This window comes from Mastigoproctus giganteus, chromosome 14, assembly GCF_048544385.1.
Source record: "Mastigoproctus giganteus isolate SK-2022 chromosome 14, ASM4854438v1, whole genome shotgun sequence".
Classification (NCBI taxonomy): domain Eukaryota; kingdom Metazoa; phylum Arthropoda; class Arachnida; order Uropygi; family Thelyphonidae; genus Mastigoproctus; species Mastigoproctus giganteus.
Window position 1 is genome coordinate 22,594,655 of NC_143588.1, and position 21,885 is coordinate 22,616,539.

The window sequence follows — 21,885 nt, forward strand, 5'->3', positions numbered from 1 at the left end:
TTCCTTCCTAAGAACTTGACCTTCCACCTATTATGTCCTTTCAGCAGGAATGGCACACAAACTAAATACTGTAGTGGATTTGAGGTCGTGTAAATATATTTGGAGACCCTGAAAGTGCCGGTTTGCCAGACAAGGCTTAATATTTCAGCAGTCTTTTGTTTTGGACTTCAAAAAAAGGTTTGAAATTGTAATGATTTTCTTATTTGGGACCTTAGACACTAAGGTCCTAAATAAGAAGAAATAAAACTGCTTTCTTCCGTTTCCAGATTGAAAAGAACTTGATTACACAGCTATTTGAGATCTTAGCAGGAGGTATCGCTGTAGGACACAACCTTTTTGGCATTGAAAAGGAACTAAAGTAAAAAACGCCTACTGAAGCGCATTTGAAAAGTCACTGACACCACCGAGAATAGTTTTATCCTCACCTATGTGTGGGAATTAGCAAAGTGTACTAACACAGCCATATTATATATGCATAAGGGGAACATTCCTGAATCGCAATGTTTAATAATGCATTTCTAAGACAGCATGAATAATAAACATTCGAAATTAACCCAATTCTGTTCTAAATGGGAGAAGGGTTTTAATTTTGTTTTGTATTAAATCTTTAACTGCTATATAATTTTATCTGTACCAAATAAAAATTATATTCACTGAATAACAAATATATTATAAATTTCTACTTATACGTTGTAAATTGAACGTGTATAAAACAAGTTCAGACGTCCTCTGCGATAAAAAATATTCACTCAATTTTAATGATTAAAAGATCAAAAATAACTATTTTGCAGCAGTTTTTAGTGTTCAAGTCAATTCCAACACTAAACTAACTATAGTCTTGAATGAAAATAGAAGCTTTTAAGAAGAATGAAACGTTGTTAATGGTTCATGAACACAGTTCCTTGCGGTTCCTGTAAAATTGCGTCTTTGGAGATAAGCGGCCATTTTGAAAAAACAGAACACACAATTAGCACAAAGTGAACTTACATTGATACTCGCCTTTTCACTTAAATGTCGGGGGGGGGGGGGGAATGTAATGATGCAAATAGTTGATTCAAGCATGTTCGCTCAGCCACTTTGTGGAAACAGATGACGTATGTGCAGTCTTCCATTTAGCGCGTCTGGAAAAGACTTGTCCAGATGAACACAATTCGAAGTTCACTCTTTGTTCGAATAGCACGTGCATAATTTTATCAAGTTGTAAAATAAAGTCTAAAATGAACGTATTATTATTATCAGTAGGTCACGTTGATCTCCAAATAGAAATTAACTTTGATCTCCAAATCGAATGACCATTAAAAAAGCAGGAAAATTGTTAGAAGTTCAGATCTGTAAATGCAACATGATTTCTCCATATATATGTCAAAATCAAATCCCATCTAAACAACTGCAATGAGTACAAGCTGGGAAAATTGTACTCATCCACACACACACACAACATCCGGCCATTTCTGCCTCGTTTATTTTTCTTTTGTCCGTTCTTTAAAGAAATGTTATTAAATCATTGAGGCATCGTTACACCTTGATGGCTTTAGCTCCTCTTATCGACTCTCATTTCAAAGAAGCGTCTAAAGACACATGACAATCCTTTCCGCTCAAACGCTACCACATAAAGAACTGCGGTACATAATATTATATCAACATTGTACAAATCTGACATAAGCATAACTGGGTTGTAAAGTAGAGGTTGCGACCTCAAAACTTAGATTCAAGGCCTAAGAGTAGTACGTTTCCTGATTATGGAAACGAAAAGGTAGGATTGTAAATTCAGTAGGCAAACTGTGCTCCTTTAACGAGGTATTTCAAGAACAGTATGCAACCGTTTCGAAATTCACCGTTGCCCAACGATTGGAGTAAAACTTATCCTCCTTATAACTGGAACAGTTGGCTTTTTGCTAGCTTGCGAAGATGATCTTCTTATATTCCGTCCTTTATAGCTTGATCGCTTTACTTAGTAAGATTTATATGGTGGGAGAAGATTTCGCTTTGTTTCTGACTACCAGGAGAATTGAAGCAGAGTACGATTACATCATAGGTAAGAAATGTTTGCTTAATAACAGTGTGAGAATGATTATCTTTCAGAGGGGCCATTTAAGGGGAGCTGTAGCTCGACCCCAGAATCAATAGGATGACCCACGATTTGTTAATATTGTAATTTATTTGTATATTAGGGCAACAACTATTGATATTATAAAAATAACTAAAATAAATAAATAGAAATTTTAAACAACAACAGAAAAATTTTAAAAAATGCTTGAATAGAAAATAAAACGACAACACGTGCTCGTATATAATGATGCCATATATAGTGTTTATCTGCTGCAATCTAGTACAGAAAAAACGGTGCCCGCTCCTGTGATCCAAAAGTCCTTAAATTGACCTTGGTCTTACAAGATAATTAAAGTTTATATCTAACTCTACAGCTATGCACCGGGATTGGGGGCGTTTCGTCCACTTGTTTCCTCACCAGTGGAGCATCTACAGGGTAAGGCCATTGGCCAAAAGATGCTCATCTGCCCTAGTCAGCCATTTCAGACCAGTTGTGAAGGCCTCTTAAAACTTCTATAGAAGACTGTTAGTAACCCTTGGTATAACCCCCATGCACAAGTCCTGAAATACGGCACCTAGCTTACTGGAGGTGACCATCCAGGTGTGGATCAACGTAAGTAGGGGTCGAAGAGTGGCGCCCATATCACACGGAGGCATGCCGCTCCTCACCAGGCAATACCAGGTGGTAGATCACTCTCATCAACCGGTGCAATACCACTACTTTGCTTATTGGAGGCTTGAAGTGGTGGAACCCATGTTTAGTCTATTCCATCATGCAGCGTGATTGGTGTCTTTTAAGGTTATGATGGACATTATGGCGAGATCCAATCTTTAAAATTGGATCCGTTCGCAGGCCGGCAGCTAGACAGTCCGCCGTACCGAACATATTAGTAACTCTCCTAGGAGGCTTCCGGATCAGCTAGTGTATAATCTCACTGCCTCTACTCTGCCAGATAGTGACTGGAGGGAGTCCGAGTAGTAGGTACACGGGGGGACACTGTCGAGACCACGTTATGTCAAGGAACTAGGTACTGTGTATTCTTACCATGTGTACGCCATGTCCAAAAATTTAATTACTTCAAACAGCATGTCCCCACCTCCACCTTTTCATACTTCTGAATAGACTATAATTGTCAAAATAATCAATAGAGCAAACTTATCTGAGAAAAGAACTAAACCTTCCAAACGATTCCTCGTTCAGTTCAGAAATATGCGTTTGTCCAGTTATAATCTCAATGATGTCCATTTCCGCTTACAGTCTGCTAAACCCCATGTACTGTTCTTGAAAGAATCCCAGTTATCGGTTTAATCAACCACTACTCATCTCAGTGGTCCGAAATAATCGCTGTATGATTCCTTTTGCTTCAAAGGTGCTTCTCGTGCATATGTCCGTTTTGATATTACCTATCAGAGACGTAGTTATTTGGAATCTCCTGTTTTCGATTTTCTCTGGTTTAAAATCTCTCTACCACATTGTGTCAAATTTTCTTTGGTGTTTTTAACGTTCACAACTCCAGCTGGCTTCAGTTTTTTAGTCACATAGACCTATCTGGTGGAGATGCTGAGGCCTTTGCCTCTCACAGATTGTTCATATACCTACCAGACAATCCTAACCACACAGCCAATAGGCTTGATCTTTTTCTCACAAACAACCCTTCTAAGTACACGGTCGAGGTGAGAGATCCACTAGTCACCTCAGATCACGACTTCCTAACAGTCTCTTCTCCAATTGAGCCTTTCTCTCGTGGTCATTCTCAACCTTGTGTTGTTTGGCGTTACAGGAATGTAAAATGGGATGATTTGTGAGATTTCCTTTCCTTGGTCGGATTATTTTTTCAAATCTTCGGATGTCAACGTTTGCTCAGATCGTGTCAATGAAATTATTCTTTTAGAGATGAAATCCTTTATTCCATACTCCACCTTAAAATCTCATCTTTTATATAAACCTTGGTTTTCCAATGTTGCATATCGTAATTGGCTTGTATCTAATTCTCCAGGTCCATTTTCTGCCCACACCAAAGCTCACGAGAATTGTAAAGCAGTTATTAATCAGTTAAAACTAGATTTCGGACAGGCTAAGAGTAGAAAACTTGCGTCTTGTCCAAATGGTAGTTGAGCATTCTAAACTCTTGCCAAAGCTATTGGGCGCAACTTTTGACCATCTCGGTTCCCACCTTTGTCAAAACCAAATGGTTCTGTTGAGCTTCAGCCAAAGATAAAGCTGACCTCCTAGCTTCCTATTGTTCTTCCAACTCGTGTATTAATGATCATTGTATCCCACCTTCCACCATTCCCAGTACGCTCCATCCAATGCCTAATGTGGCCTTCCGTCAAAAGGATGTCAGAAGAATTTTGAACAGTCGTAATGCTAAGAAAGCTGAAGTCCCTGATGGTATTTTTCCACAAGTTCTTAAAACCTGTACTCCTGAACGTATTTATGTTTTTCGTCGCCTTTTTTCAATGCAAAACTCAGGCTTCTAGATTCTATTCTGAAGAGGGCAGTTATGTTAATTAATGACTGATCTCTAACAGAGTCTCTCCACTCTCTGTCTCATAGACTCTCTGTTTGTATTGCATCCTTTTCTATAGATACCTCCATGGCACTGTTCTTCTGAATTGGCTTCTGTAATTCTCGCTCTCTCTTTCAAAACAGTCCGAACACGTGCCGCAACCACGCAACATCCTTTTTATTGTTCGACTTCAAACTCAAAGAACCGACTTTTTTATTCCTGATTTATTCATTCAGCTTCCGTTTTCTGGAACAGCCTTCCTTCATACGTATTTCCTAAAAATTATAATCTACAGAAGTTGAAGTCTAATATCAACAAGTATCTTCTTTCATATTCTCGACTTTCAGCCCATGCCTACAGAATCTATAGTTCCAAGTACTATAGGATCTAATAACTCTCGTGTTTGAGGTTTTATTAATAAAAATATAATTCAAAAAACCCTAACAGTTTTCCAGAAAAATGAAAGAACTAAAAAAAATGACGTTTTTTTAAAGAACTATGCAGTCGGCAACTCAAATAATCCTGTAAGGATTTCTACAAGGGAAACTTAATGAATTTATTTTTCTGTTACTCCCTAAGATTTTATATTTGTGCCTCCCCTTCTTTCTCGGTTCTCTGCCTATGTACTTTGCCAAACTCATAACTGATTAACTGTTGTGGTTCTTGTAGCAGAACAATATTATTCATTTCGGTTGGTTACCTATATTTTGTTCTGTTTAAAGCTCGCTTACCCAGTTATAATTTTATGGCATAAATTTGAACATAAAAATGTTTTTCCTTCTACGTGGTTTTGCAACTTATGATTAATGTTTAATATCTTAGAAACAGACCTTTGAGACATGTTCTAGCATGCAAGATTCTTATTTTTCGCTATAGAATGTGTTCCTACATTTGTTATTGTTGTGGTAGGGTTTTAGGAGCATCAGCGACTAAGGCCATATTGCCCCATGTATATTGTTCTTAAATTGGTGGGTTCTGTGGCCGATTTTCTGTTTGCTGGACGAAAAACCCGAGTTTACGGGAGAAAAACCATGCTACTCTCGCCTGAGACGAACAAACTCAGCCGTATTGTGAAAAAGACCCATAAATATTCCTCGCGTCATCGACAGGACTCGAACTCAGGTCTTTTTCACCCGATATGGGGAAGACTGCGATTCTACCAACTGTGCCACCCACGAGGGCGCAATTTTGAATATGTATGGCAATAGCGCACAAAAGTGACACCTGAAACCAATTTAGATCTCCTGTATCCAAACTGCACATACCATATCAACGAGTATTACCAAGCCTCACACCTCCTTCAGACTTCGGTATTTTGATGACGCACACTTCGAACATCCAGAAGTCGTGTAATTCTGGATGTTCTCAAACTCCATATAGACTTGAAATTTATGTTTATACAGCACGACGTTTTGCTTCTTATGACTCCTTTTCCATCATTTCACCATCAGTAAAGCGGGAAAATTAGTGAAATATAACCTGTCTCTACAATTAAATCACAATCGGTGCCATCTTCCAGCATGTATTAGGACACCAAATGAACAAAAAAACATCTAGTTAGACAAAAGAATTTTTTTAATATCAAATATGATTCTAGGACGTTTAGTGGCATCAGTTAACGTCTAGGGAACACTTTCTAAAAGTTTTGTATATGTGTGCGCACGCGTACAGAGATCGGAATATTTCCCCATTCCAGTGAACTGTGGCTGAACTATTTTTGTCTTTTTCTGGCTTACGCTTCTTCAAAAACACACTAAAAGTGTCGAATGGGATTCATTTCTGGACTCTGGGCTCGAAATGGCAGGTTGTCCACATTATTCCATTCAAATCAAGATTGTATTGATTTCAAGGTCGTGCTTTTCGATGTTCCATGTTCTCATGCTGATACAGTCTCTCTCTCTCTCTCCAAAGAACTGCCACGATAGACAATTGCCTTCATCATTTCATCGATGGGAACCAGCAGAAAAAGTCCTCCTAAAACAGGCGGGCACCGTCAAACTACCATCACCAAATTGCGTTGATAGTGCAAATTAATCTTGGTGTAAAAGTATCCCAAGGATTGTTTATTTGTATGTTTTAAAATAAAAATTAATTAATTACAGATCAAAAGTGGCCTGACTATTCATTTTTTCGCTGCTTATGGGGACCATGATCTTATGATATGCAACTTCACTTAACGAATATATTGAAATGTTGTTGAGGTGATGTCATCTTAACCTATTTTCTTTTTGATTTTCTATATAGTAGGAGCAGGGTCAGCAGGGGCAACTTTAGCCAGCAGACTGACTCAGGATCCCTTGAAGACTGTATTGTTATTGGAGGCAGGTGGACTTCCAAAGATCTTGAGTGAAATTCCATTGTTCGTCAATCAACTGCAACTATCTAGAAATGATTGGAAATATCAGACAGTTCCACAAAAGCACTCTTGTTTCGGACTTAAAGGCAGGGTATGGACTTCGTTATATAAAAACGACAAAACAGCTATCAGCTGGTAAATGTTTAAACGTCTGTTATGGATTTAGTAACTAACACGTACATTAAATATTAATCGTTTACTCTAAATTATAGTTTGGTTGGAACAATAAGAACCCATCAAAGCACACTAACATCGTTTGCCATGACGGGTTCTTAATGAGTTAACCTTTCAAAGCACAAGGCTTCTTTTGAAGGGTTCTTAACGTTCTTTTCACTCTCATGGGTAGTACAGTTAGCAGAATCGCTGTCCTCCCCACACCGGGTGGAAAAGACCTGAGTTCGTTTAAAATGGATTTGTTAAACGTTGCAATAAGCCATATTATTGTAAGTATTGATATAAATGTCTTTTTGCAATATTTTTACAAATAAATTATTTTAGCATTTATAAGATCGGCAGAAAATGTAATTAAATGATCCAAACTTATTACCATAAAGCATGTCCATGAATTTTCAATTTTTATTGTCCGAGAATGACAGTTAAAACTGATTAAGCATAATAAATCTGCATCATCTATTAAACCAAATATAATTAATCGAAAAGAGCTGTGCACCACTCTCTGTAAGTTGGAGTAGTCGGAACTTATTTTCACTGTACTAATTATTTTTTGAGGAAGTCGTAAAAACCAATTCAAAGTGACTCCAACTTTAAAACTCAAATGGTTTGAAGTAGGAAGTGTCACAATAAATAAAGTGGAATACACATCAGTGATTTGGTTCCTCTTTATGCAAGGGAAAACACCTAAAGCAATCCATGAATAAATAGCCACTATTTATGGAGAAGACTGCCCAGGTCACAGTGTTGATGCACATTGGTATAAACAATTCAAATGTAGAAGATCTTCAATGCATGATGAAGAAATCCAAAGAAGTCTAGCAACTTCTGTAACAGAAGAGAGCGTTGCAAAAATTGAGGCATTAATCCTGGAAGATCGCTGTCTTGGCGTCAGAGAACTATCTGCAGAGTTCCAAATTAGTATAGGATCTGTAGAGAACATCATCCATCAACAGTTGCATATGAGTACAGTGTGTCTGTTAGATGAGTTCCCAGACTTCTGACCCTTTACCAAAAAAAGAAAGAAAGGGCACAATGTGCACAATGAAATGTTGTCGATGAACCAGGAAAAACAAGGAGTTTTTTTAAGGCTTGTCACCATGAATGAAACTTGGATCCATCACTATGATTCCGAAACTAAACAAATGTCAAAACAATGGAATACATAATCTCCACCCTCAAAAAAGCCAAAGATGCATCCAAGTGCTGGCAAGGTAATGCTGTTAGTTTTGTGGGATCAACATGGTGTAATACTAACAGATGACCTTCAAAAGGGATGCACTTGACGGCGAAGTATTATTCCAACCTCCTCATAAAGATACGTGCTACCAAAAAAAAAGGAAAAAAAAACAGGGAGAAAGATTGGTTGTTAAGCTTCGGAAAATAAATTATTTGTAAACATAAAGTATCCTGTATGTAAATTCTATGGATTTGACTATGCATATGTGTAACCTTCACGATAGCACCGTGGGTACGAATTCGAACCTCGTCTTTATAGGAGAATCTAATGGGATTCTTTTCCGATTCTTGTCAAGTTTCTTGGGAGAGAGCTACTCGAGTTTTTCAACCCTCAAACCGCCCATAGAATATATGTAGTTTACAGACATAGTGTAGTGATGATTCTTAATTTCTTCTAATAAACAGAAGATACCGACAATTTCAAATTTATAAATTATCAATATTTATAATTAAACGCTTTAAATCAGAAAAAAAGTTCTGAACCAGTTTGCTTCAACATTTCTGCAATGTCAATTATAAATGTTATAAATAAAACAACGCGACATTATCAACTGGCAAATGCCATAAATATCACTCAGCAGACTTTAAAATATAAACAAAATAAAAATTAAACGGATAATTTGAAATTTTAGTCACTGAAGCCATACATACATAAAAATTATACATAAATTTTTTCATAAGTAATAAAATGGGATGTAATAAATATTGCAATATGTGATTAATATTTTTTATTAGCAATTACGTTTTTTCTATTATTTAATGTTTAAATTGCACACTGGGTTTCAGAGTTGTTTGGAAACATCTAAACACGGTTTATTATTAATAATTTTGATTATCTCACATAGTGAACTGGGGCACTTCGGCTAGTAACGTAAAATAAGTGCATAAAACATTTTTTATTTAACTTGCAGCGCAGTAGATGGCCAAGAGGTAAGGTCCTCGGAGGATCGAGCAGCATTAACCACATGATTTATGTTCGAGGAAACAAACGGGATTACGATAACTGGGCTCGCATGGGAAATTACGGATGGAGCTCTGAAGAGGTATTTTCGTATTTTCTGAAATCTGAAGATAACAGAGATCTTCGTTTTCTTTTCAATGGTAAGTGTGCCTTATATCAGTAGATTCACAGAATAATGTAACAGTTTCAGACCACTTTTAAAAATTTTCGAGCTTTAGTTTATCCCACGGCGGATAAAATAAAGCATAATTATCGATTACCATCATGGATATGATGGTATTCGATATTTAACATCATGTCCATGATGGCAAATATCGATTGCCATTTCAGTAAATGCTGATATAGAGGCTATTCTTCAAATTTTAAGCATTAAAACACACTATTTTGCTGTAATATTTAAAATGTCTCGAATGGTTTCCTAAACAACTTTATAATATTGATGTTTTTTAGGCTATCATTCTGCTGGAGGTCCTTTAAGAGTCAGCCCGTTATCCTATTCTTCCGTCGTAGCAAAGACATTCATGGAGGCAGGCCGTTACTTAGGATATTCAAGTGTAGATGTCAATGGCCCTTCTCAGACAGGTTTGTTTTGCATAATATATATATATATTATTTTGTTTTTTTAGGGATTTTATATTGTGAACCTTACAGCGTATTCCTGGTGAATGGTTACTAATAATCTCAAGCAGGAACACTTCTAGGCTCCCAGGTCCAAATTTTCCAAGTTGAAATTTAATAAAACTGCTCATTAACTCGGTCTTTTTATTATGTAGCTTATGATAATTCGTTGTTAAACATTTAAACTTTTGTGTACTATACTTTATTATAGTGCTGAATATATGCATGTTTGTTATTTATGTTTATTGTATTTACTTTATTTGCTATTCAAGGTTTCATGGTTCCTCACTCTACCACTTTTCATGGGAGAAGATGGAGCACTGTCAAAGCGTATCTGATTCCTGCAGCTAAGCGACCAAACCTGGAGATTCTAATGAGAGCTTTTGCAACTAAGGTACACTTATGATCTCTCCACAATTTAAATGTAACTTTGTTGATTAAAGACCATCCAATCATAGAGGTACGGTCCTATGGCTGAATGTAGCTATATGACGTTCTGCCTGTACATCCCAGAAGACACGGGAAACGTATCTGAAAGCGAGTTTGAACTACTCTCAGACGGTCGATTATTTCCGGGCTTTAAATTCTGCATTAGTGTTATAAGAACATCAGTAGGACAACACTGTCTACATAAGAGTGGAGGCCCATTCTCCCCCAGGTCCTCGCGGGTAGCACAGGGAGGGTTCAAAAGAGATTTGATTCACCAAGAAGTAATTGTGATAGAACGTTGAAACCGATACCATGTATTATACTTTTTCAACGAAGTCACGTCACCAGACAAAATAACACTTCTGACTGTCCTTCAAACCACGACTCGCAGCAGAAATCACCTCATCATCAGCAGCAAATTGTTTTCCAAGAAGAAAGGACTTCAGGATAGGAAGAAATCGAAAGGTGTGTGGTTGGAGGAATAAGCAGGATGCGACAATATTTCATGTGCAAACTGTGCCCTTTCCTTCTTCTTCTTCTGGTAAAGGGTCAGAAGTCTGGGAGCTTATCTAGTAGACACTGTACTCATATGCAACGATTGATGGATAATGTTCTACACAGGCCCTACACTAATTTGGAGCTCTGCAGCTAATTCTGTGATGCCAATACGTCGATCTTCCAGGATTAATGCCTCAATTTTTTCAATATTCTCTTCTGTTACAGCAGCTGCTGTGTGTCATGGAATTTCTTCATCATGCACTGAGGTTCTTCCACATTTGAATTGTTTATGCCAATGTGCAACATCACTGTTGCACATTGGCAGTTTTATCCATAAAGAGTGGCTATTTTTTTGGATTGTTTTGCTTGTTTTTCCTTGCAGAAAGAGGAACCCGATCACTAAAATCAGATAGTACTCTTCGAGCTCCAGGATTATCTAGGACGTCTGGGACTTAAACTGAATCCTCAAAAAGCAGCTCAGATGACTTTCACAAAAAGGAGGACTATTAATGAAATTATACTCACAAAAAGGAGGACTATTAATGAAATTATGCTCACAATAAATGGGACCACCATTAAAAAAGTTCACTCTCACACCGACTTGGGGTTGAAGTGGGATGATGGGCTTACTTTCAAAGACCACCTCAAGATGGCCAGGCTAAAAACGCTTGAGGCGTAATGGGCAATCCGCCAGGAGTTGGTCGGTCTTAGGCCTCGGGAGTTCCTCTTGGAATACGTCCGAAGAAATTTAACACCCGTACCGCTCTACGCTTCGATACTCTGGTCAGGAGCTTCCTCTACTCAACTGAAGAGATTCCTGGGGATTGAATATTGGCTCCTGAGATGGCTAAACAGGGAGATAGGCTACCCTTTCACCATCTCTAGGAGTGTGCTCTATACAAACCTGGGCATGAAACCCTGGGAACCCATAGTCAAAGAGAGGAATCTACACACCTTGGCACAACTTCTATGCGGCCAAATTGATTCGCCTGACATCTGGGATGTTTCTGAAAACCCTCGGACCTCACAAAGAACCCGGTGCAGTTCAACACTTTGTCTACAATCTTGTCTGCAAAATGTGCAATACCTTAGGTCAGTGTGCCCAGCAAATAACTCCCTGGGAATCGATTCCTCATCTTTCTGCAGCTCGAAGCGCTATAGACAGGACATAGTGAAAGAACTCTATAAACACGAACAATAAGCGCTTTGTGAAAAGAATTCCCTGCAAAGGCTTTCCTGGATTCACCACGGTGTTTTTTATTGTTTGGTATTTATTTATTTTATTGTTTATTATTTTATGTATTGATTTTTACCTTGTTATGTATTTGCAATCTGTTTTGATCTCTTGAAATTCCAACGAATGCATTCAAATGGAATTTGCATAATGTACACCCTTCTAGCCGAACCAGGCTGTTCCAGGGGTGCCCACTGATGTGGAAATAAAATGATATTAATAAAAATATTATGACACTTCGCTTCATTCGGCACCGCAAAGATAAAAATTGAATTCTCCATTCGAAACCAAAATTTGTGTGGTTGCTATAGAGATTTCAAGATATCAAACAAAAAAAAAAAATCATCTTTCTATCACAACTACTTCTGGGTAAATACAAATCTTTTTAACCCCCCCCCCCCCCTTGTATAATCTGAAGATTTTTTATAGGCCTTTTTCAGAACGTGGCTGAGTTATTTGGTTTTTGATTCCAAAAACTCAGAGAGTTTTTGGAATCAAAGAGATAACAAATCGACCACAGGACACACGCAATTTACAGACAATAAATACAGCGTAATCTCATTCCTAACGTACCTGAGAATTCCCTGCTCTTCAGTATCCACTAAGAGAAGCCAGTGACGAAGTTTGGGACTCAACTAAACTTTCCAAAGGCTTATAGAGCGATTTCTTCAAAAATAAAAATTAATATGAATTTAGAACAGAGAATTGCCTTTGAATTTTTTGCATTTAAATATGTTTTAAAGCATTGTTTTTGATAACTTCAGTATTATTAATTATCCTTTCTTTCTTTTTTACAACCCAGATACTATTCGATGGCTACAAAACTGCGCGCGCAGTACAATTCGATCGATTTGGAGTTACTCATGTAGTGTCAGCAAGGAAAGAAATAATATTATCTGCGGGCGTGATAAACTCTCCTCAATTGCTTATGTTATCAGGTATCGGACCAAAGAATGAGTTACGAAAATTTGGGGTACGTCTTTCAAGAGTGCGTGTGATTATATTGATATTTAAAAGTTAAGTTAAGCAACAAAAAAGCTATTATCTTGTGGAACTTTGTGTATTATTATTCGGTAATATTATTTTATGTTCTTATTGAAGATTCCAGTCATTGCCAACTTACCAGTGGGCTATAACCTTCAGGATCACGTAGCGTCAGGAGGGATTGATTTTGTCGTAAGAAGTCCCATTACAATTAGGCCGAGAAGAGTTTTAACCCCTTCGAACATCCACAAGTACATCAAGTATGGAACAGGTGCTTAACAAAGAATTTCACTTTTCTTTTAATGGTACTTCTTTTTCTGTTCTTCCGAAACCTCTTTAAAGATTATAACATATTTTAATTTAATTAATAACAAATTAATATGAATTTTAAGTTCTATATAAAAAGAGATGAATAACGAACGATTTTATATATACAGATATTGAATTTATTTAGAGATTTTACAAAGAGAATCTTAAATAGGCATTGAATTTATTCTGAGTAGATGACGAGTGCCTGAAATAATCCCCTCCCCATTGAAGACTAATTTCTTCTTTAATTCATTTTAATTATCTTAAAAGAATTCATTCCATTTTATCGAATTATTCTAAATCTTTAGTTTTGAGGTGCAGAACGTATAGATTTGTACTCTGGTCAATGCTGTAAATTGAGTGCATATTTTAACACGAAAAATGAAGACAATGCCACTGTCTTCACTTTGTTCAATATGTACTTAAAGCACTGTCTGGTATCCCTTTCGGTTCTTAACATTTCAAAAGTAAAATCTGCTTGTTTTTTTTTTTTTCAGTCAGACGCAGTTAGGTTCATCAACTTCAAGACTGGTTTTGCAGACGGGACGAGAGGCTTGAGGCCTGTGGTATTTGGTTGACTCACGCGTGTCTGCCCTTAAATAAATTACCCAACATAAAAAAAACAAAAAGATCAAGTGGTGACCATCAGTGCGAAACAGAGACAAGGTGCTCAAAATGGCGTTACTCATTAGGAAAAGTTTTGGTATCGACATGCGATCACACACTACTTGAGCAGAAATATGAATCCAGAGGAACTCAATAATAATTTCATCAACTCACTCTGATGAATTATTAAGCTTAATTCTTACATTTTTAAAAATTTAATATTAAATAAAATGAAAAACTGAAATCATTCTGAATTATGTTTCTGCAATCTTAGGGCCTTTCACGATATTAGGTGGAGCAGAAGGCATTGCATTCGTCAATACCCCTCTGTCCAACGCCACAGAAGACTGGCCTGATATACAGATCCATCTCGTTTCGAGTTCGCCTTCTACTGATGGTGGAGTCACTGTTCGGGAAATCATAGGATTCAGTGATTTGGTAAGGGAGAGTGTTCAATGTTTTATTGGACCAATGCATTGTTATTTTGACATTGAGCGATCTTATCTAATTAATATTAATCAACTGAATTTAAAGAGAAAGGTCTTTAAGTTACTACTGGTATAAATTATTTCTTGACATGATTAATTTCACAAATTTCCATGCAGTCTGTAATAGAAAATTCTGCCAATTTTTGTCCATAATATTACTATTCTATTATCATTCGTTTACTATTATGAAACGTGAATGATTATCAATTTGTGTTTGTTGCCTATGCTAGAGCCTAATATTAATTTGTCCACAACAGCTTTGGAAACGTGTATATGCTCCCTACATATTTCATGATACCTTCACTTTAATCCCAGTACTGCTGAGGCCGAAGAGCAAGGGATATCTTAAATTGAATTCAGCCAATCCGTACGATCATCCGTTAATCGATCCAAATTACTTCGCTCATCCAGAAGATATCAGGAGACTTGTTGAAGGTAAGAACCGAATAGAGTTTTGAGGTGATGTGATTTTGTGACATGGATGAACTCAATATTTTTTTAACTCTCGTCTTAAATTGGAGACAAATTCGTGTTGATCAACCCAGTATGTTTACAGGGATGAAACTCTGCATCAGAATTGGATTATCATCACCTTTCAAGAAATTTGGATCCCGTTTATTCAAGACAGTATTTCCAGGCTGTGAACGGTATCCCCAATGGAGCGAAAGTTATCTGTATTGTGTTGCTAGGACCTACACGCTAACTGCTTATCATCCTGTGGGAACTTGCAAAATGGGAGATCCACGTGATCATTCCACTGTAGTTGATCCTACATTGAGGTAAAATTTTTCAAGGATTTACAAAATGATAACTTTAATTTGCTTTATATTACTTTAATTTTGACTTATTGTTTTCCTTTTGTAGCCGTTCGAATTTCCAGTGGGCGTCCTTAGAATTTTCTCCCACACATTAGTTTTAGCGTAAAAAAGCCATCGGCATTTAGTTCCTTTAACCCTTTCAAAAACTTATACGCTTCAATTGTCACACGCAGATGCCTAGTTTCCAGAGAGAGATCCGCTCTTTCTTGGTAAGAATATCCTTTTGTGGATCGAGCTAATCTTGTTGCTCTTCTCTGCACTATTTCCAACAGATCTGTGTCCTTCCTAAAATTTTAACTTAGTGGGGGGAGGATCTTTTGAAGTCCATGTTTTTCAAATAGCTAGGATTGGTTGGTTGCAGGTTGAGAAAAACCAGGAATAAATTTATTAACACAAACTAGAAGAAAGGGTAAAAATCATCGCACAAAAACCAGGAGAAAGAGGAATGAAGACCATCCATGTAAAAGTTGTTCAAACCATATGCAGTTTTAGTAACATTCATTGGCTGAGGTTTAAGAAGCTCGAATAGACTTACTGATACAGAAACCAGAAGAAAAGGAAATAAATGAAGATGATGGACGTTTCTTGTTTGAATGTTTATGGGTTGGAAACCAGAAGAAAATTATGAGCAAGAAAAAGAAGAAATGAAGATAGCCAATGTGAAATTTGCTAAATTCGTGTCCTAGTTTGCAACGTGGATTGGTTCAGGGTTGGGACGGCAGAAGAAATTTATTGACACAGAAACCAGAAAGGAGAAAATAAATGAAACGAAAATAATCTGCTTTTTTTCCCTGTGTCATTAAATTTCTTGCAACTTCCAGACCCTCACAAATTCATGTTTCTAGAATAGGAGTTTCCATAAAAGAAAAGGGAACCTACTTCCATTATGCCCGTAATTCTCTTCTCGTTTCCCAATCCTCAACCAATTCATGCTCCTGGAAAAGCATAGGATTCAACTGAGGGTATGTGGCGCCTGGGTGCCAATCGCAATTTGGCGCTCGGTTTCGATTGAAATTTGGCGTCCCCCTTTAAATTTTTCTTCATATGTATAAGTTTCAGGTTTTCAGGCGCCCCTTGAACGTTGACTCCCGGGCGTAGTGTACCCCCTGCACCATCGGGACGACCCGCCCCTGAGTTACGCTAAAAATGAGTATGTTCGTACGTATTGTCACATGTTTCATATGTTGGGGGGTCTGAGAAGTACATTAGTATATTTTTCAAGGTCGTTTGAAATAAAAGGTTATCTTAATCTTCCAGTAGGTGCTGCCATCTCTTATCAGTATCTCCAAGTATTAGTGAACAAAGTTTATAACAGATGGCAGCACGCAAACAGCATCGGTTGTCCTATTTGTGATCATAAAATCTGAACTTCTTTGGAATTCAGATCTAGAAGTTAACTACGTTGAATCAAGTAATACATAAATTGATGTATAAGATATTATTGCTAAAAATTTTATTTATTAAATATACTATTGATAAAATAGTCGATCTTCACCAAATCTTCAAAAAGAGTTTTCTTGGTTACAGTTCCTCTTGGCTCCTTGTGGCCAGATTTGTTTGTAAGTCATGATCACCGTCTGAAGTCTGAGTAACTCGTCACTGGATAAGGATGCACCATTGCTTATAATCTACGGGTTTGGTAGCTGCCTTGGGTGAGGTGTTGAGAAGTGAGGACCTGATGGAGTTGAGAAGTGAGGACCTGATGGAGTTGAGAAGTGAGGAACATTTTGGAGGCTGAGTTCGGCTTAGGTTCCTCTGGTGGCCAGTGCAAATGGTTAAATTATAGTAAAACTCTCTAATTTAAACTGGCTTGGGAAACTGTACCGCAGAGCTAGCTGTTTGCTATCCTCTGTTTTTTATTCCTTGAGGTACCATGTCCATCTTTATTGAAAATCATTATGATTCCATGGTATAAAAGCATGATATAAAGATAAGACAGCATGATATAACCATGCTGTCTTTCCTTTTTCTCATATTATTAAACTTACTTCACTTATAATATAAAAATTATACTTTGAATTGCACGAGATTAATGTTTTTCTTTGTTTTTTAGGGTGAAAGGAGTCACCGGATTAAGGGTTGTTGATGCCTCTGTAATGCCAACGATAGTTTCGGGCAATACTAATGCAGCGGTCATTATGATAGCTGAGAAAGCAGCTGCTTTGATAAAAAGTGAATTCTAGAAGTCAAAGCCTGGAATAATATTAGGAGGCGAAGAAGCACGGACATAAGCTTGGGAAATTTCAGGACTGTTGTAATAGTGTACTGAATTTGTAGTTCCCCCTTGGATTTCAATAGATTTTGCATCTAGTCAACAGTAATTTCTTTAAGAGTAGAATAAACCAAGCTGTGAAACAGCGACTAAATGCTAATAACCAGTGTCTATTTGTAAATACGATTTCATTAAAATGTTTTCAACGCCTACGATTGTATTTTATAAGTACACGTTAAATTCTTCAACAAGGTTATGTTTTTGTTAAACTTTGCATTTTTTCACGATTAAAATATTCAATAATTCATTCTTCCATCTGAATAACAATTTTAAAATATAAAACCATTTGGAGATATCACCTACTCCAACACAAGATAAATACAGCTAGAAGAGACGTCCATAGCCAGAAAAGTCACGTGTGTAGAATAAAATCCAATAAAAACACAAATTCCATTGATATGGCGCCCATAAATAGCTTCAGAAATCATTTCTAGACATAAAAAGAATCCCTGTTCACGAATCTAAATATAAAAAGTCATGTACAATTTTTGTAGTATTCCTGGTTCACTGTTATACTGTGCAGTACAAACAGGTTGACGAAGATCGTGACGTGCGATCTTCAAGAACGTGTTAAAACTGATTGACACGTCCCATAAGAAACACCAGTTTCACTGGAAACTTCACGGATGGTTAAACGACGATCAGATGAGCACGAGCGATTGAATTATTTGTTTTTGAATTCGAAGGGCAGCCAGAGAAGGATCGCCGTTGATGGTCAAGCGGCCCTCCTTAAACTTTGCAAAGAACATAAAATACCTTCGATTCAACGCGAGCTAATCCATTGCGACTTTCAGATTAAGCCAGTGATTCATGCGTTAGTATATCTAGCAGAGTCTCTGCAAATGACTCTCCACGATCTATGTAGATGAAATCTTATATCTGTTTGGATCCAGTAATAGTTTTTTGAGGGAGGAGGGTGAATCTATTCTAAAGACGTAGTCCTTTTCTTCTTTCTCGCTTCCTCCCCTCTTGTTTTCTTCCACCAAGTTCTTTATGATTTTTTCAGCCCGAAAATAACAATTCACTTGCGAATACACATGTACAGAAATAATATATGAAAAACGACACGATCTGGAGCACTATGACCAAATGTAGCTGGTGTGAAAATATCAACTCATCTAACCATCAACCAGTTTCTGTGAACTCGTATTATATCGTTAATATTTAAAAGAAATTGCTGTCCAGACAGGCGTGACCTCGATACTGATACTATAAAGTGGGTCTTCTCAGCTGTATGCAAAGTAGAAGCCAAGCATGAACGTGGGCAAAGTGGCAAATTACTTCCGCATTTCCAGGTGCTGTAATTTTTCACTAATAATGCTTTCATTTTAACTAAATTTTAAAGTTCTTCTACATTTTCTTAGTAGTGGAGGAAAGTGGATAAACAAAGCTACATTTTCTATATTAATCCCCACCTCACCTCACCTCACCGAATTGTCTTTCGAAAAATGTCTGGCGAGACTTATAAGGCTCTAATTAATGACAATGACTCGATAACACTGTTTTAATTATATTATTAAATTATAACTAAGGGTCCACGTCGGTTATATATATAAATATATAAATCCACCTTCAACCTACTGAATTTGTACCATATTTCATTGTTAATTTTGATATTAACGTTTAGTTATCTATAAATATATAATTCGCAATTAAAAGATGGCATACAAATTCAACAGGTTGAGGAAGGGTTTTCTACACTATCTCAAAAGCAAAGCTTTCTGTTTACAGAAGGAACTACTAGGAGTGGTAATAAGTTCTCAGACTGGTGCTGTTGTGAATATGTTTGATGAGTTTGAAAATAAACGGAAGTGTTACGTTGTAGTTCAAACTTCCCCCAACAGATGGTGGAACAGAAATTGCCCAGTAGGCTGGCAGGTTGTAATTAACAACCACTTTATTTAGTAGTGGTCGATTTTGCAATGGTCAGCAACGAACGAATATTAAATTTTTCTTTAAACTGGGAAAATCTGCAACGTTTGAAATGTTAAAATCTGTTTATGGTGATGAAAACGTTAATTCGTACCAGTGTGTTTGAATGGTATAAGCGATTCAAAGACAGACGTGAGGATGTTTGCGATGACCCTAGAAGTGGGTGTACGTCGACCTCTCGAAATGAGAAGAGTTGAAAAAGTGTGCAAGAGATCGTCGTTTGACCTCCAGAATGATGGCTGATGAGTTGGATAAAAATAAGGAGACGATTCGTCAAATTTTGCATGAAGATTTAGGGATTTAGGGAAAGGGAAGGTCTGTGCAAAATTTGTGCCTCACGGATGAGCTGAGGCAACGATATTATCATGCGAAGACTTCATCCAGACTTATCAAGCTAATCCTAATTTCTTCGACTGTATTGTCCCTGGAGATGAGTGTTTCATGCATTGGACATCAAAATCATCACCAAGGCCCAAAAAGTTCCGTTTACAGAAATCCACGATCAAGACAATGCTGATTATGTTTTCCGACAAACAGGATGATTCACAAAGATGGGGAGAAAGTCAATTGTGCGTTATACGTACAAATGCTTCAAATACTTGAAGAGCATTTTCCAGGTGAGGCCACAATTTCAAGAGAAAGGCAGCTGGCCCTTCTTGCACGACAATGCCTCCGCCCATTTCGAACTAGTTCTGAAGACATTTCTGACGAAACATTGCATCCACCCTACTCTTCCGATCTACCACCAATGGACTTCTTTCTCTTTCCCCAGGGAGAAACTGGCCTTAAAGGAAAGAGCTTTCAGGATGTTGAGGACATAAAGAATAAATGTAACCGCCGAACATCCCTTTGAGCGCCTTTACTGACTCTTTTCAGAACGGTGTAATAAGTGCATTAAATCAGGCGGTGATTATTTTGAATAAAAATAATACCATCTTTGAGTTCCTTCACTTTGTGTTCTTTTTATTGCACCACTCCGGGAATTTCATTACCACACTTCGTATTTACATAAACATTATATTCTGATCTTAAAAATACGAAAAGTATTATAACAAACAAAACACGGGTTTGTTTTTTTACTGTTTTTTTTTTTTTTAATCCAACACTGCGATGCAAATTACCATTATCAATAAATATTCTGCAATAGCCAGATATCGACAGTGTCACAGAGGTGATATAGCTGAGCGAGCTAGATGATTATTAAATAAGCTCCATGGTCAGTATGCTCTTCAGTTAGGGGATATGGGAATGGCAACCAGATGGACGGATTTTGGTTTGGCATTATCTTAGGGGAAAGACCACGTAAGTAGATTTAATTTGATTTATTTTCATTTCATAAGTGTCGACGTATTTTTATTAGTAGCTGGGTTGTGGTATGGGGCACGTCCCTAAAATAGTAGCAGCATAGCAGAGGACTGTAACCCTCACAAGAGACCACCTCTTTGAAGGAAGAGAAACAGATTATCTAGACCTATAATATCTCCCTCCTGCTGTTGCAGGTGTGGATAATCTTTTTGATTAAAATTGCAGGTGTAACGCTTTTGTTAATTATGCGATTTTCTCCGTATTCAAATAACGGACCAGGAGAGTTGGCTTGGAACGTTGAAGAAATCAAATGAAGCACTAATACCAAGATAGGAGATGGCTAATTTTTAGGATTTTCTCTCAAGGATTGTAGACATCAGATTAGTGATGACAGATCGGTTCTTTAATGCATAATAGATCTATAGTGTAGGCTCGGAAATAACTTTGATTATGACAGTTGGAAAAAGGACTTTTTGCAGCAATTTCAACTGGGTGGAAGCGGCTGTTGTTGTTGTTGACTGTTAGCTGCTGAACTCGAGGGGAGGAGAGGCATTTGAGCCTTGTGGACGAGTTCCGATTGTATTTCTGTACACACAAGGAAGGCGCCTTGGCTGAGGATAACACTGAAGATATTGACAAAAAGATCTATAAGGTATGGGCTGAGGACCCTCAGCATTAAATGATGTATGCCATCAGGGCCATCTGCTGGCAATCCTCCCCCTCCCAATTTCATGATGTTTTACCCACTGGAGAAATATCATGAAATTGGGAGGGGGAGGATTGGGTTATGGGTGTGTTGAATGTGATCCATCCATTTGGATAGACTGTCATAATGCCATCCGTGTTGTTGTTGATTTTTTTTTTTTTAATGCAGATGAGAGCTATACAGTACTTTTGACCTGCTATGATAATTGGTTTTTTTTTCTTTTGTAGCAGCATAACATGTGATGAGAATATATTATTATAATTAAATTTAAAGATTTTAATAATGTGAATTTATCAATTTTGATAAAGTATATCCAAAAGTGAAATTTAAGAAATCGAATTTTATTTTTTTATGACATTAAGAATTACGATATCTGTTAGCAGATTTGAGACATTAAAAA

The 21,885-nt window shown here is 37.2% G+C and overlaps 1 protein-coding gene across 1 annotated transcript; it reads left to right on the plus strand.

Moving 5' to 3' along the window:
* The first annotated feature begins 1,908 nt into the window (after positions 1-1,908).
* On the plus strand, positions 1,909-17,453 carry LOC150075014 (glucose dehydrogenase [FAD, quinone]-like). The gene is made up of 11 exons (XM_090389040.1): positions 1,909-2,035; positions 6,804-7,006; positions 9,237-9,426; positions 9,737-9,868; positions 10,177-10,298; positions 12,868-13,038; positions 13,167-13,320; positions 14,239-14,402; positions 14,710-14,887; positions 15,009-15,231; positions 17,324-17,453. The coding sequence occupies exons 1-11, from the start codon at positions 1,909-1,911 to the stop codon at positions 17,451-17,453; spliced, it is 1,794 nt and encodes a 597-aa protein (XP_090245166.1).
* Positions 17,454-21,885: the final 4,432 nt, after the last annotated feature.